Source organism: Lactuca sativa, chromosome 9 (genome assembly GCF_002870075.4).
Source record: "Lactuca sativa cultivar Salinas chromosome 9, Lsat_Salinas_v11, whole genome shotgun sequence".
NCBI classification, from domain to species: domain Eukaryota; kingdom Viridiplantae; phylum Streptophyta; class Magnoliopsida; order Asterales; family Asteraceae; genus Lactuca; species Lactuca sativa.
In genome coordinates this window covers 146,264,758-146,280,111 of record NC_056631.2, presented here as the reverse complement: position 1 = coordinate 146,280,111, position 15,354 = coordinate 146,264,758, and the positions used below count along the sequence as shown (strand labels likewise).

The 15,354-nt window shown below is 38.8% G+C and overlaps 1 protein-coding gene across 1 annotated transcript; it reads left to right on the top strand.

Annotated features, from left to right (window-relative positions):
• Positions 1–1,181: 1,181 nt before the first annotated feature.
• LOC111882788 (pentatricopeptide repeat-containing protein At2g25580) lies at positions 1,182–3,246 on the top strand. The gene is made up of 2 exons (XM_023879155.3): positions 1,182–1,471; positions 1,712–3,246. The coding sequence occupies exons 1-2, from the start codon at positions 1,412–1,414 to the stop codon at positions 3,104–3,106; spliced, it is 1,455 nt and encodes a 484-aa protein (XP_023734923.1). The 5' UTR covers positions 1,182–1,411; the 3' UTR covers positions 3,107–3,246.
• Positions 3,247–15,354: the final 12,108 nt, after the last annotated feature.

The following is a 15,354-nucleotide window of genomic DNA, read 5'->3' as shown; positions in this document are numbered from 1 at the left end:
AGCTTTTGGAGGCGTTTGAGAGCTTCTAGTTTTTAGATTTTGACATAACAACAAATTTTAAACAAAAAGCTTTGTTTGGTGGTACGAGCGTTTGACTTTTAGTTTAAACACAATGTTCAAAGCTACTTTATGTAGCGTTTAACAAAACGCTCTGAACTTTTGAAATCAATTTTTATAATTGCCCTTAAAAATATATTTTTATATATATTTTTTTAAAATTATCCTTTTATGTGATTTTATACATTTCAAAAGCTTGTAGCTACTTTTACCAAACACTCATATAACAAATAAAAGCTACAGCTTTCAGCTACCCATTACCCGCTATCAGCTTCCAGCTAACAACTACTTTTACCTAACACACCTTAAAATCCTTTGGGATGTGTGCTGTAAAGAGGTAGTGATACTTGGACCGTGGGAGGTAGGGGTTGCAAAGGAGATGAAGAAGTAGGTTGGGGCGGGGTTGGAATCTTTATATTTTTATATTAAAAGTAATTTCTATGTAATTTTCATAGGAGTAGGTTGGGGCGGGGTTAGAATCTTTATATTTTTATATTAAAAGTAATTTCTATGTAATTTTCATAGGAGTAGGTTGGGGCGGGGTTGAAATCTTTATATTTTTATTGTTAGATATTATTTACTTTAAAAATATTGTATCTGCTTAAAAACAAAAGAAAAAAAATTATAAGAGGCTATATAATTTTTTTCACAAAACAAAAACATATTTATTAATTAAAAAGTAAAGTTTAAAATTAATCAATATTTAATTAATATTTAAGAAATTATGGATATTTTAAAAAGTTTGAAAAAAATAATACTAACAAAAATGAAAAATAAAATTGCTATTAAAAATAAAGAAAATGACTTATCAGGATAATTAACTTTTCATTTTGTTCACATTTATGTAATTTTCTTTTTTCATACACATTTAACTATCAATTTGTTCACGTACCATTGTGACCCGATGCAACAGGTGAAAATGACAATATGTAAACAAATATAAAAATTAAATGATTAAATATATAAAAAAATAAAAAAATTAACTAAATATAAAACGAAAAATAAAGATAATTACCATGTTTTAAATTTAACAAACCCACGCGGACCATCCGTGGACTATTTTTGTAGTTTACTCTTTATAAGATATAAAATGTATTGTATTCGGCTTTTGTTGTTGGGTTGTTAGGATACATCCCAGCGAATCTTTTTTCCAGTTTTATAAGGTTTAAATCGAATGAGATTAACATGTAAATATATGACATTTTCTCTTCATATTATTCTACATATCATATATGGTATGAAGCAGCCTTGGTCGATTAGACTTTAGAGATCCTGGATTCGCAACGGCCTATCGCTCCCCTTGTGCCGCCGCCGAAAACACAGTCGGACGCCAATTCACTTCGACAAGCAAAGCATGTTTAAATCAACAGTGAGGTCACTCCAAACGATGAAATCTCTGAATCATCTCTATAAGGTATGCAATGGTACAAATACTTCACGCAGTTATTGCATAGATAGTTCCTTCAAAGTCCTTCCTTTTGCTAAAAAATTTAGCACGCTCAATTCTGATACCATCGATGAGATCTTTGATCTCCAAAACCCTAATCAGGTCCCACGTACTGGGAGTGGACAGGACTGGTCTTCTAGAGAAAGTAATATTGAATATAGCCAACACCCTAATGGATTTTATAGAGAAACTTCCATGGATTTTCAGAGAAGTTTAAGTGGGGCTTTTGGGCAGAGCTGTTACATGGGCGATCATGGTTTACATCGTCACAGCCATTATAACGTCAATGGTTGTTATAATCAGAAGAGTAGTGCAGCAAATTTTCAAATCTCAAATAGGTGTTATAGTGGCATGGTAAAGTCTCAACCTAACGAGAAGTCACATGAAGCTGGTGAGGGAAAGGGATTACTTGAGGAGCTTAATGCTTTATGCAAGGACAAGAAGTTAGAGGAAGCTGTTGAGGTTTTAGGTTTACTTGAGCTGAAGAAAGTAACAGTTGAAATGCCTGGATATCTATTCTTGATGAAAGCATGCGGAGAATCTCAGGCACTTAAAGAAGCTAAACTTGTCCATAACCAGCTCACAAGGTCAGGGCATCATCTTGATGTTCACATTTGCAACAAAATCTTGGAGATGTATTCGAATTGTGGTTCCATGGAAGACGCATATAACGTGTTTGATAAAATGCCCAAAAGAAATCTTACTTCTTGGGACACCATGATAACAGAGTTTGCTAAAAACGGCCGTGGAGAAGACGCAATCAAAATGTTCTCCGAATTCGAAAAGGTCGGATTAAAACCCGATAATCAGATGTTTCACGGGGTTTTTGCTGCATGTAGTGTCTTAGGAGACATGAAACAAGGGCTCTTGCATTTCAAGTCAATGATCAAGACTTACAATCTTGTTCCATCCATGGATGATTATGTCCGTGTAGTCGATATGCTCGGGAGTTCAGGGTACTTAAATGAAGCATTGGAATTAATAGAAAAGATGCCGATGAAGCCAAGTGCAGAAATTTGGGAAATTATGATGAATCAATCTAGGGTTCACGGTGATTTAGAACTCGAAAACCGTTGTGCTGAGATTGTTAACCTTTTAGACCTTTCTCGTTTAGATAAACAACCAGAGAAAGGCTTCATACCAATAAAGCCTTCAGATATTGCAAAAGAAAAAGAAAATCAAAAAAATAAATCATCAACGTTGAATCTCCTGAAAATTAAAACCGAAACTTTTCCGTTTAGGGCCTCGGATACATCTCCCCTTGATCATGAGAAGATATACAGTCAACTTAGGTGTCTAAAACAACACATGGTAGAAGTGGGATATGTGGCCCAGACTAGATTGGTACTCCATGATGTGGATCATGAAAGTAGAGAAGAAGATCTTTTATCGCATAGTCGCATGCTTGCTTTATCTGAAGCACTTTTGACTAGTCCAGCCCGGACACCAATAAGAATACTAAATAACAATCGTATTTGTGCTGATTGCCATGATGCATTCAAGATTATTTCAAAGCTGGTTGGAAGATCAATCGTTGCACGTGATGAAAGGAGGTTCCATCATTTTGAAAGTGGAGTTTGTTCTTGTAAAGATTATTGGTGATTGTTTGGACTTTAGAGTTGGTTTTCTTTGAGTAATCTTGTTGACACTATCCTATCTATGATTAAGTTATCTATATGTACATGCTGAAAAACAAAATCTTTTCTGATGTTATGGATTATCTTGTCTTTTTCTTGGATACATATTTGGCATTATTCTACTAAGTTATTTTTTCATTCCTTTCTATGGCAATGTTTTACGGTTATTTTCTTATTAAGGCATTGGAATATGAAAAATCTACAGAAATATAACTTGTACTTTTGAGGGGTTTTGTTTTTCTTAAAAAAAAAAAAAAAAAAAAAAAAAAAAAAAAAAAAATCTTATGAGGGCATTAAATTTTTAAAAATCTACCCGATTATACTATTTAGTTGTGGGTTGTATTTGCCTATTTGGATGACATTGTTAATTTGCTATCATTGAGGTGTGGACCTATATCTCTCGATTTACAATGCTCTAACTCGAAGAAAAAAAATGGAAATTGGACACCATAATAAACAAATCAAATAAATACATTGTTATTTGTTGCATTCACCCCATCCATTAAATACATATTTGGTAATAACAAGAATAACAATTTGGGGGAGAGCCTGATTTGCTTTCGTTACTGTTGGTGGAAGTTTGATACTCCAAGGGCATGCCGTTTATATATCTTATTTTTTCATCTTTTAAGATTGGTCTATTGTGGTATTTTGTGATGGAAATGTTGGAAAGTATCAAAATTTGCATTTGTCTTATTGTGTGGTAATAGTAAACTCATTTAGGATGGCGATACAAGAAAATAATTTTATTTATATAGGTTTTTTCTTTAATTCAAGTTTATTATTATTATTTTTTTAAAACTAATTCATTCTCAAATTTATCTTTGTGGTTATATATATATATATATATATATATATATATATATATATATATATATATATATATATATATAGAGAGAGAGAGAGAGAGAGAGAGAGAGAGAGAGAGAGAGAGAGTTAGGTTCATATGTAGATAGGTAATTATTGTGTGGATGTAAGGATAAATACATATCAATCAATTTTGAAATGTGGAGAGAGGTGCATTAGTAATTTAATTTCGTTCATTAATGAGGTTAATTAATTATAACTAGTAGGAATTAGATGCGCTGTTGGCGTTGGATTGGATCAAATTTACTTAATTGTTGATAATTTTTTGTTTTGTATTTCGTTGACTTCACTTTATAAATGATGTACATGCATAACATAAGGTAAAAAAGATAGATTAACTACATTCACAACAAAGGACCATCGGTGGTCCCTAGGAAGTTCCTTCATGATCTTGCGGTAGTTGTGATGATCCTGTTTTGATAACTTTCGAGTATGGAGGAAATGTTATACTCGATGGATGAGTCGTCAGTTTTCCCCTATGCAAAGATTTTTTGCAGAGTTTGGCGCTGCTCCAACCCAACATCATACCCGTCCATCATCAGCTCTATTCTCATCACTACGGCGAACTGAAACCGACCATCGTTGCCCCACCGTCACCACTTCTCACCTTCGTTTCCTTCTCCAGCGACATCACTTTCTTTAACGAAGCACCTGAACAGTGTTCCTTCCACTACATCCCATTCCAAAAGCCTAGGAGAAACCCTAGACATACGAATCTATCAACGAGGCTCTTAGATCTAAAGTGCGCCTATGATAAACTATGATTTTCGACTTTAGAGCTATGATTTACGCTTTCAAATCTACGAGCTCTGGCGAGATTGACAGACCAGACCAGAGACTGTCGTCAACCGTCGATGCTGCCTTGCCGCTTCGGTGAAACATTGACAACTCCTCTCCCTCTCCTCTCTTTGATGTCCGGAGAAACACCACCTGATGCACATGTATGTTGACTGTGATTGTTTTCTCTTCTATTAAGTTGTGAATTCAATGTTTAAATCTTTTATTTGTTGTTTACTTCTGTTAATAACGCTGTGAATTCATACTTTAGCAAAAATACAAGAAGAGCTCTGTAATAAAAAACAAATAAAACAAGCATCTGAGACATTTCTTCATATCTCCGAAAACCATCCGAGACATTTCTTCACATCTCTAAAGTCATTTTTCTTTTTAGTCTCTTTAAAAATGTTCACATCAAAATAATGAAATATAGAATATCGATTCATTTTTTTCATTGATAATTTCAGAAAGTGTTTAAAGGAAAAGAAGAGAAACTTTCTTCAACACATCAGTATTTGCTTTTACTTTACTTTATTTTTAATTTAAAAATGAAATTTGTAGAGATAAAACATGTTGATTTTTTGAATATAATAATAAAAGGTAATGTAATATAATTAACTTTTTTGGTATATGTGAAAATTAAATTTTTGTTTAACAAGTAAATAAAAATAGATGAACTAATAATGTAACATCCCAAAAATCATGAACAAAAATTTCCTTTTTAAAGACATTAAATAAGCTATAAGTATCAAATCGTTTCATTCTTAAGCAAAGGTTTCCATCAAATTAGAGTATCATCTCAAAACATATTCTTTTTATCAGAGTAAACATTCCAGACTAAAACTTCTTGGTGTGTGTGCCATGCGATCATCCCGAGCTCTTCCCTCCGCTACTGGAAGTACCTGAAACCAAAACTGAAAACTGTAAGCACGAAGCTTAGTGATTTCCCCAACCTACCACACACCACATACGCATAGCCACATACTAGGCCCTCGCCCGCTGCATCGGGCCTTGCCCGGCATCGGGCCCCGCCCGGCATCAGGCCCCGTCTAGCATCGAGCCCCGCTTAGTATACAGATCTGTCTTTCATAGGCCCCGCCTATCTCCGGGCCTCGCTCGCTATACACATACATGTAATCAAATAACATACTAGCGCATGATGAAAACATACTCTACTGTACTCTTGTACTAAGACCTCGCCTATCTTGGGCCCCGCCCCTGGTCTGCTACTGATGAATTATGGAACCCCGTCCATACTCCTGTTGTTAGTGAGATACGGGCCCCCGCCCACACTCACTTCTCTCCTATCACGGGCCTTGCCCCTACTCTGCTAATATTGAGATATGGAACCCCATCCATACTCAACTAGTGATGAGATACGAGACCTCGCCCATACTCACCTCCCTACCAGGCACATACAAGTATCACAAAGAAAACAAGTATAATCTAACATACACTTATAAATATTCCTTGGGCCTCGCCCGACATCAGACCCTAGTCTGGAATATACTACCATATAAACGTACTTCGGGCTTGCCCCGACATCGGACCTCGGTCCGAATCCTATCGTACCGACACATATAAGAATCACAAAGGCTTCTAGCATACAACATTCCTCGGGCCTCACTCGACATTGGATCGTAACCCGGAACATATACAATAAGTGCCTAGGGCTAACCCCCGGGTCTTCCTACGATACATAAACAGAATAGGCCAACATTGTAACTGTAGACCTATGCACACAGTGAGGAGACTCACCTCGCACTGCTGAAGACTAGTTGAACACTTCTGACTGCTAACCGGCAACTCCTGAACTGCTGATCCTTCGACTCCCCGAACCATCAATACCCAAAATAACACTTAGACCACAATACCCTCAAAAGTCAAACCAGATCAACTTGGTCAAATTCAACACTCCGAGTTGACTCAACTCGCCGAGTTGACCTACCAACTCGTCGAGTCCCACAATCTACACGAACCCTGGACTATGATCCTACTCGCCGAGTCTTCCTTGAGCTCGTCGAGTTCACCTTCAAACACGTCGGGATCCTTGTTCAACTGAATCGTCGAGTTCACCTTTGAACTCGTCGAGTCCATCTTCATAAGCTAGGTATTTTGCCTTGTACTCACCGAGTTCATTCCTTGAACTCGTCGAGTACGATGATCTTCAAGTCAATAATGAACCCAACTGGCTGAGTCCCCTACCAACTCAACATACACTCGCTATCAGAAGGGTTTTGGGCAAGAAAACAACCTGACTCATCGATTCCTCCTAAGTCCAATTTTATTCAGACGATTTCAATCAAACAGAAAGCATCAAGGACCCAAATCTAACCTTCTAGGGACGAAATAACACGCAAAGCCTCTACCTTTACATCCATGCATGACCCTTTTTGCTCAAAAGGCCATAACAACCTCTTTAACCTTGCATGGGGAGTTCTAGTGGCATAAAGCTTGCACCTTAATGTCTTAACCACCCTAAATACATCCAGATCTGAAAGGATCTTGCTTGGGGACATCCAAATCCCAAAGCAACCATTCTTGGACCAAAGTCTTCAAAAAGGGGAAAAGAGTAGATCTAATGAACTAATGATCAAGTTAGAGACTTGATTATCCGAAAATGATGAGATTAAGAAGCTATTCTGGATCCATAAGCCTTTCCTTGAGCCTTCAAGTTTCCTCTTCTTATTCTTCTTGACTTCAAGAACACACAAAACTCTCAAAAATGGATCACAAGCATTAGGGTTTTGATATCTAAGGTTCTGGTCTTGGAGGCTGGAGGAGAGACCGAGAAGAGGGGAATCAGTTCCTTAAATAGGGTACCAAGTCCCGAATTTAGGGTTTTCCAAACCCAGATCAACTCGCCGAGTCGGTCCCTCGAATCGTCGAGTAGGTCACTTAACCCGCGGCCCAACACGTGCTCCTACTTGTCGAGTCATCTCATTAACTCGATGATTCGCTTCCTGATTTTGAGGTTTTTCTGTTCTTTCTAGGTTTTTCTTAATTCGGGGTGTTACAACTCTCCCCCACTTAAACTAGACTTCGTCCTCGAAATCCTCTTTGGTTAACTAATCGTCGCATACCTTTCCTGCTCAGCTCAATTCTTGAAAATATCATCCTGAGAACAATCCACTCACTACAACCTTCGAGTACAACACTCTTACTTAACCAGTAAGCATTCCAGTTCTTCCCGAACACTTACACTTGACATCCAATGGGTTTACCACTTTTACCCTGCGATGTCACTAGCATTCCCAAGGTAACTCGCCATAAGCAACAAACCTTTCCTATCTCCATCAAGATCAAACCTTCTACTGAAACTGCAATCCCGACCACCTCCGGTGTCGGCCATCACACCATTACCCACTGAATGATTCCACTTACTCTGCTTCAATGTTGTAAGCTCCACCCATCATGTGAATCAGATAATCCTTTAAGTAGAAGATTCCTCTCTGCAACGGTTAAGACTCAGACAAGAGCTGTGCAACAGAGTCAAATCAATCACTCTGAGATTATTTAATCCCACCGTGGCGACTTAGCATCTAATGATCAGATCACTGCTCTACACACAAAATCCCTTATCATCGCTCATGCCTGAAATCCTGCTGACCCTCATATGCCTTCTGGATGAACCGAGACCACCCTGGTCCCAACTGATCTACCATTACCCGGAATATCGGTCCCCCACCGGTTACCAAACGCATGAACAATCTCTCAATCGCTCTCAACGACTTCTGAAGATACTACGACTACCTAAACTGCTCTACCAACCTAGCCACTCTGGCTCTAGAAGATCCAGGATCCTCGATCTCCTACCTTAACCCTAAGTTCTCTACCAGGTCCCACCTGCTGCTATAAGTACACGAGCCTTGCCCACGGGTCTCACCCAAACTATACTTCAGAGTGGCCTCTCCCGCAGGTCGCACCTATCCAGGGCTATGTAGGCCCACTCCCCCTCTAATCTCAACTTGCTAGATTTTCCTGATTCTTATTATGCTAATTTGGAGATACAGGCCCCCGCCAACACTCCGCGAACTTGGAGATACAGGCCCCCGCCCACACTCCGTTAACTAAGCTACTAATGAATGCTACGGCTTACCTGCAGCCTCACAACACTCCCCTCACTGAATCACTGCTGGGGAAAGCTACGACTATCCTACAATCTTAAATCATGCCTAAACCCGTGCCTTGCCGGAATTCTCCAAACTGGTTCCCAACCCAGTCATCAATTAGTCTTGGGGACACAAACTCAATGTGGGGAAGTTTCCCAAACTCCCAACGCAGATGCCCCTCAATCTAAACAACCACTTGGGCTACTTCTTCCTTACCAAGAATGCGAGCTCACCCCAGTCTTACACTTACTTCTTCCCTTGGCCACTCAGGTGGCTCTCCCCCACTTTGATTCAGCTAGTTTCTTATAGCTCATAGCTTGGAAGAATTTCCCAATTCTTCCCATCATCCTCTAGCCACTCTGCTGACAATCCACGCTACCATTGCTGGTGATCTAACCGACCTATTCCCAAATGATACTTCCCCTAAAAACTAGTGAGACACGCCCGAGTCTCACACATGCATGCTACCGTTACTGCATCCTGAGTAACCTACTCTAAAAGGGAATGATCTCTAACTATCATTCAAAAATCCATGGTATGCAGATGGTATGTAACTCTATCTCAAGCAGGCCACCAAAATCAGAAATACCTTTACCAATACTGAAGCAGAACCATAACAATAAAATCATAACATAAATTGATAGAGAAATGAAAGATACCCACCTGACACATACGGGCTGCTCATGCCTCCTCTAAAACCAACTGATACGCCCTGCTCCTCGCCACAGGCGCCTCTTCCCGGCCCTGACGGCGGTCGGTGATCCTCAAGGTTGCAGGGGCAGGTGCTATCACCTGTCCTGCTGAAATCTAACTCGGACATTGGGCCTTCTTGTGGCCCCTCTAACTGCAGTGGAAACATATTAGGTCTGATCCTTGGGTGGTGGTGGCAGTATAATCTCTGCTAAAATGACCGATCCGACCGCATTTGAAGTAGCCAAAATCACTACCATTTCCGCTCCTACACGCACCCTTGTGCGTCCTGCCGCACTTGCCACAGCAGACCCGATCCTGATGATCTCTCGACCTAGAATCCGATGTCTTGGGCCTTTTTCCCGAACCCATAGATACCTTAACCTCCGCCATCTTCCTCTTCTTTTCTGTCTCTAGATCAATCTCTCTTTGGCTCGAGCGATCATATCTTCCATCGTCTTGCAGCTGGAACGACTCAGAAACTAACTGATACCGCTCCTCAACATCTTGTGGTACCGAGCCTTCTTCATCTCCTCGTCCATCACATACTGCGGAACTAGAAGGATTCTCTCCCGGAACTTGGCAGTGATCTCCACCACTGTCTCTGTAGTCTGCCGCAAGTCCTAGAACTCTCGTGCTAACTGTTTCACCTAAATCACTAGTGCAAAATCGGCGTTGAACCTGGCCAAGAAATCACTGTTGGATTAGGTGTCTAAGTTCATAACTATTTATGGGATGTACTTGACCCGGTTGGCATGGTCCATTTAGGTTGCATGGCATTGCAACACTTGGATAGACTAAATGAGAGAAAGGACATTTAAGTATTATTAATATATTATAAGTTCTAATATATTAATAATATTATTTAATTAGTATTGATCAAAAAATTAATTAAGTGATAAAAAAGAGACTAATTAAATATATGGGGTTGATTGTGTAAATAATCTAATCTTATATAGTGGGCTAATGATTCATGGTTTGTATGGATTAGGCTAAAACCCATAAGGTGCTCCATGGATAATCCATGGAGGTTACAAACCCATGGATCATGGGATATGAAAAGCCATGACAATTAGGGTTTACATGGTGTAACCCTACTTGTGCAACAACTATATAAAGACCCCTAGTCTAGCAAAATTGGCACTACTTGTACAAGATAGAAGGCTAGCCAATTTTGAGGTTAAGTGAACTTCTCTCAAGCCTATTCCAAGTGTTGTAGTGTTGTGTGAGACATTTGAGGCATCACACTTGAGGTGCTAGGCTCACAAGGTTCTCAAGGAATCCAAACTACAAAAGGTATGTTCTTCTTCTAGCATTTATGTTTAAAAGTTCCCCATGGTATGCTAGATAGGTTAAGAACCTTGGAAAATCAATTTTGCATGTATCATAGTAAAACATAGATCCAAGGTTTCTAGGGTTGCATGTACACCTTAGGCTGGAGGGAGTGGTGCCACCGAAACCGCACTCCCTCCCCCGCCACATAAGCGCCATGTCATTTTTTACCACACAAGTGTGGTTTCTTGCCACACCAAGGGAGTGGTGCCACACTTTTATTTTCTATTTTATTTTTGTTTTTTTTTAACTATTTTAATTTAATAAAACTTCTTTTTTTTTTTAACTATTTTAATTTAATAAAACTTCTATTTTAATAAAAAAACATAATTTTTCATTACTTGAAAATTAAAAAAAAAAAAAAACATTACATTGCATTACCAAAAAAAACACGAAAACCACACACATGACATTTAAATAATCCTAGAAACTTAAAAAACACAAATAAAATAACTAAAGCAAACTACATAAATCCGTTCTCCGAGAACTCGTCTTCGAGGTCATCCGGTGGATCCAAATTAAGGTTAATGTTTTGAAACCCGTAAATGTGTTCCACCAAGTCATTGCGAAGATTGTGAAATGTTTCAGTGCAACATATCTCTGCTCTCATGTTCATATACTCTTCGCCACCAATTTCTATTGGTTGTGTCTCTGGTATGGTTTCTTCCTTGTCAAATGCACATATCGCTCTTCCTTCATCTTCAATAATCATGTTATGCAATATGAGATATGTATACATGATTTCTTGAAGTTTTTCCTCACCTAAATAAGCTGCTGGTTTTTTCAATATGAACCACCGTTTCTTCAGAGCTCCAGAAACACGCTCAACATCCTTCCTAGCTCTTTCTTGATCTCTCTTGAATTTCCTTCATCTAGAACCATGTGGACACGTAAACGATTTAACAAACACAACATACTCACGATAGATTCCATCGACTAGATAATAACCATACTTATATGGCGTTCCACGCACTTGAAAAGAAGAATCTGGTGCAGATCCATCGTATATGTTGTTAAATATTGGTGAACGATTAATAACATTGATATCGTTAATCGAACCAGGAGAACCAAAAAAAGCATGCCAAATCTACATATCTTGTGATGCAACTACTTCAAGTATGACCGTTGGGTGACCATGATCACCTTGGGTAAATTGCCCATGATATGATGTAGGGAAATTTTCCCATGCCCAATGAAGACAATCTAAGCTTCCTAGCATTCCAGGAAACCCATGCACACTAGCATGATGAGCTTGCAATTGCAGGATGTCATTACTGTTGGGTTTTAGCCATATGAACATCCCTATGTGCACATGCAACCATAATGCTTGGATCTAGGTTTCTCTAATTGATCATACATTGAATCCAAGACTTCTAATGGCTAATATAGAATAACAACAATATGAAATCAGAGATTAGAAGTTTACCTTGAATCACTTGCTTGATCTTCTTGTCCTTGAGGCTTTAGAGTCACAATTGTCACTTCTCTAATGGCTTACAAACACCAACTAGCAAGAAGATGATTTAGGAGAGAGGAGAGGGGAGGAAGAATTCGGCCAGGGTTTCCATAGAGACAAGTGTATTGAATTCCCTCAACACATAGGGTCTATTTATACTAGTAAGGCTCCTAGGGTTTCACCCTTAAACCCTAATTGGATAACCTAAGCCCTAAGCAATCCAAATCCTTTCCATGATAAACCTTGGACAATTTTATGGCTCCTTAGCCCTAGAAATCGTCCACCCCTTATTCATAAAGGATATATAGCCCAAAGTCCAACTATCAAACAATTGACAGTTTATACCCCTTTATTTAATTAATCTCTTTAAGTCACCAAATTAATTCCAAATTAATTTATGACTTATATTAATCAAATAATAATATTATTATTCCTTATATTATTCTTATAATATATTAATAATATTCCTTCTCTGATTATAAATCATCCTGTCAAGTTGCTATGGTGAAGGCAACCCAAAAGGACCATGCTCAACCGGGTCAAATACTTGCCTAATATAGTTGTAGCCTTAGACACTATTCCAACAGTCTCCCACTTGGATAATTCTAGTAACTATATATACAAGTATATTCCGATTAGCAATCGTAGCTCTCAAAGACGCTGACAAACTCTGATCTAATCAATGTTGTCCTTAAGATAAGGGATCGTATAATCCTCTGTTTAGATATCATGCTAACAATTCTATGGAACAATTTGTCTAGCATTTGGTTTCTCGATCTCCGATTCATTTGACATAGAACTTAATTGAACACATCAATTTAGTTCTGACCGGGCCCGACACATAAGTCAAATCAAATCATCGAGCGGCCGAGATATCGCTTTTACCCTCTTGGGATAAAAGTAACAGATAAACTTCGACTTATATGCATTTACTTATTCATTAATCAGCCATACACAACAATGCGTTTTATAACATCAAGTTACTGATGCGGTTTCACATTATCAATGTACAACCAATCAACAAATAACAAACCATATATCTTGGTTTTAAGACCATATGATATTATCGTCTTGCGATTACCCTTTTATCACATTCCATAAGGTGATTCCAGCAAGCGCGAGTTTGTTCCAATGCTCAAAACTAGTTCATAAGCACTCATGAACGTTGCAACAAACTTTTGCTATGTCTAATACCATTTAGACAATCTGCACCAATTGATGACAATCTTCATTCATATCTACTTCCAACATATGAACGATTGTGGACAATTTGAACAATTCGATTATTCTTAATAAACTCAAGTATTCTGGAAGTCAAAACATGCAAAATGAAACAATAGTTAAACAATTAACATAAGACAGTAACATTACTCATAAATAATAATCTTTTATTTAATCATCAAATGTTAATTACATTTATCTATTACATGTTTCTACTATTATCCTAATCTATACTAATATCATCCTTCAGCCCAATACTCCTAGCATGCTGCAAGTGCTTAACCCTACTCAGTCCCTTCGTAAGCGGATCTGTTGGGTTATCTTCTGATGATATCCTCTTCACTACGAGTTGTCCTTCATCTACACGATGTCTAATAAAATGATATTTTCTGTCGATAGGCCGAGATCTACCATGATCCCTCGGTTACTTGGTCAAGGCAACCACTCCTTCATTATCATCGAAAATCTCCATGGGCTCCTTTATGGTGGGTACAACTCCAAGATCACCGATGAAGTTCTTTAACCATATTGCCTCCTTCGACACTTCGCTCGCTGCGATGTACTCTAATTTGCACGTTGAATCAGCTACAGTTTCCTGCTTGGAACTTTTCCAAGTTACTGCTCCTCCATTCAGGGTAAAGACCCAGCCCGACTGCGAACGGTAGTTGTCCCTGTCGGTCTGAAAGCTGGTGTCAGTATACCTTCGCACCTTCAAGTCATCACTCCCTCCGAGGACTAAGAACTATCCTTTCGTCCTCCAAAGGTACTTAAGGATATTCTTAACCGCAATCCAATGGGCTCTACCAGGGTTCCCTTGATATCTGCTAACCATGCTCAAAGCAAAGGCTACATCAGGGCGAGTACAAGTCATAGCATACATAATTGAGCCAACTGCAGAAGCGTATGGTAATCGGCTCATTTATGCTATTTCAGCTTTGGTACTAGGACTTTGAGTCTTACTTAACTTGGCATTACCTTGTATCGGTAATTCTCCCTTCTTCGAGTTTTCCATACTAAAACGTTTTAGTACCTTATCTAAGTAAGTGTTCTGACTAAGTCCTATTAGTCTCTTACTTCTTTCTCTCACTATCCTTATTCCCAAAATATAGGAAGCCTCTCCGAGGTCCTTCATAGTGAAGCACTTCCCGAGCCAGGACTTAACCTCCTGCAGAGTCAGGGCGTCGTTTCCTATGAGTAGTATGTCGTCGACATACAGAACGAGGAAGCTTACTATACTCCCACTGGCTTTGACATATACACATGATTCATCTTCGCTTCGTACAAATCCAAACTCTTTGACTTTCTCATCGAAGCAAAGATTCCACTTGCGAGACGCTTGCTTAAGTCCATAAATGGACTTCTCAAGCTTACACACTCTATTCGGATGCTTCGGATCGACAAAACCCTCTGGCTGAGCCATGTAAACATCCTTGGCCAACTTCCCATTAAGGAAAGCGGTTTTGAAATCAATTTGCCAAATCTCATAATTATGGAATGCGGAAATATCTAGCATCACTCTAATAGACTTAATCTTCACAACTGGTGAGAAGGTCTCATCATAATCAACTCCGGGAGTTTGAGTAAAGCCCTTCGCAACCAATCACGCCTTATATGTGTGTACGTTTCCATCTACGTCGGTCTTCTTCTTGAAGATCCATTTGCACCCGACGGTCTTACGTCCGGGCACATTATCAACCAAATTCCAAACTTGGTTGTCATACATGGACTGGATCTCGCTGTCCATTGCCTCTTTCAATT

Bases quoted from the DNA above. Each gene is read 5' to 3' on its own strand.
- LOC111882788 (XM_023879155.3), top strand. From the start codon at position 1,412: ATGTTTAAATCAACAGTGAGGTCACTCCAAACGATGAAATCTCTGAAT. The intron at 1,472-1,711 runs GTATGCAATGGT...ATGGATTTTCAG, and splicing joins CTCTGAATCATCTCTATAAG to AGAAGTTTAAGTGGGGCTTT.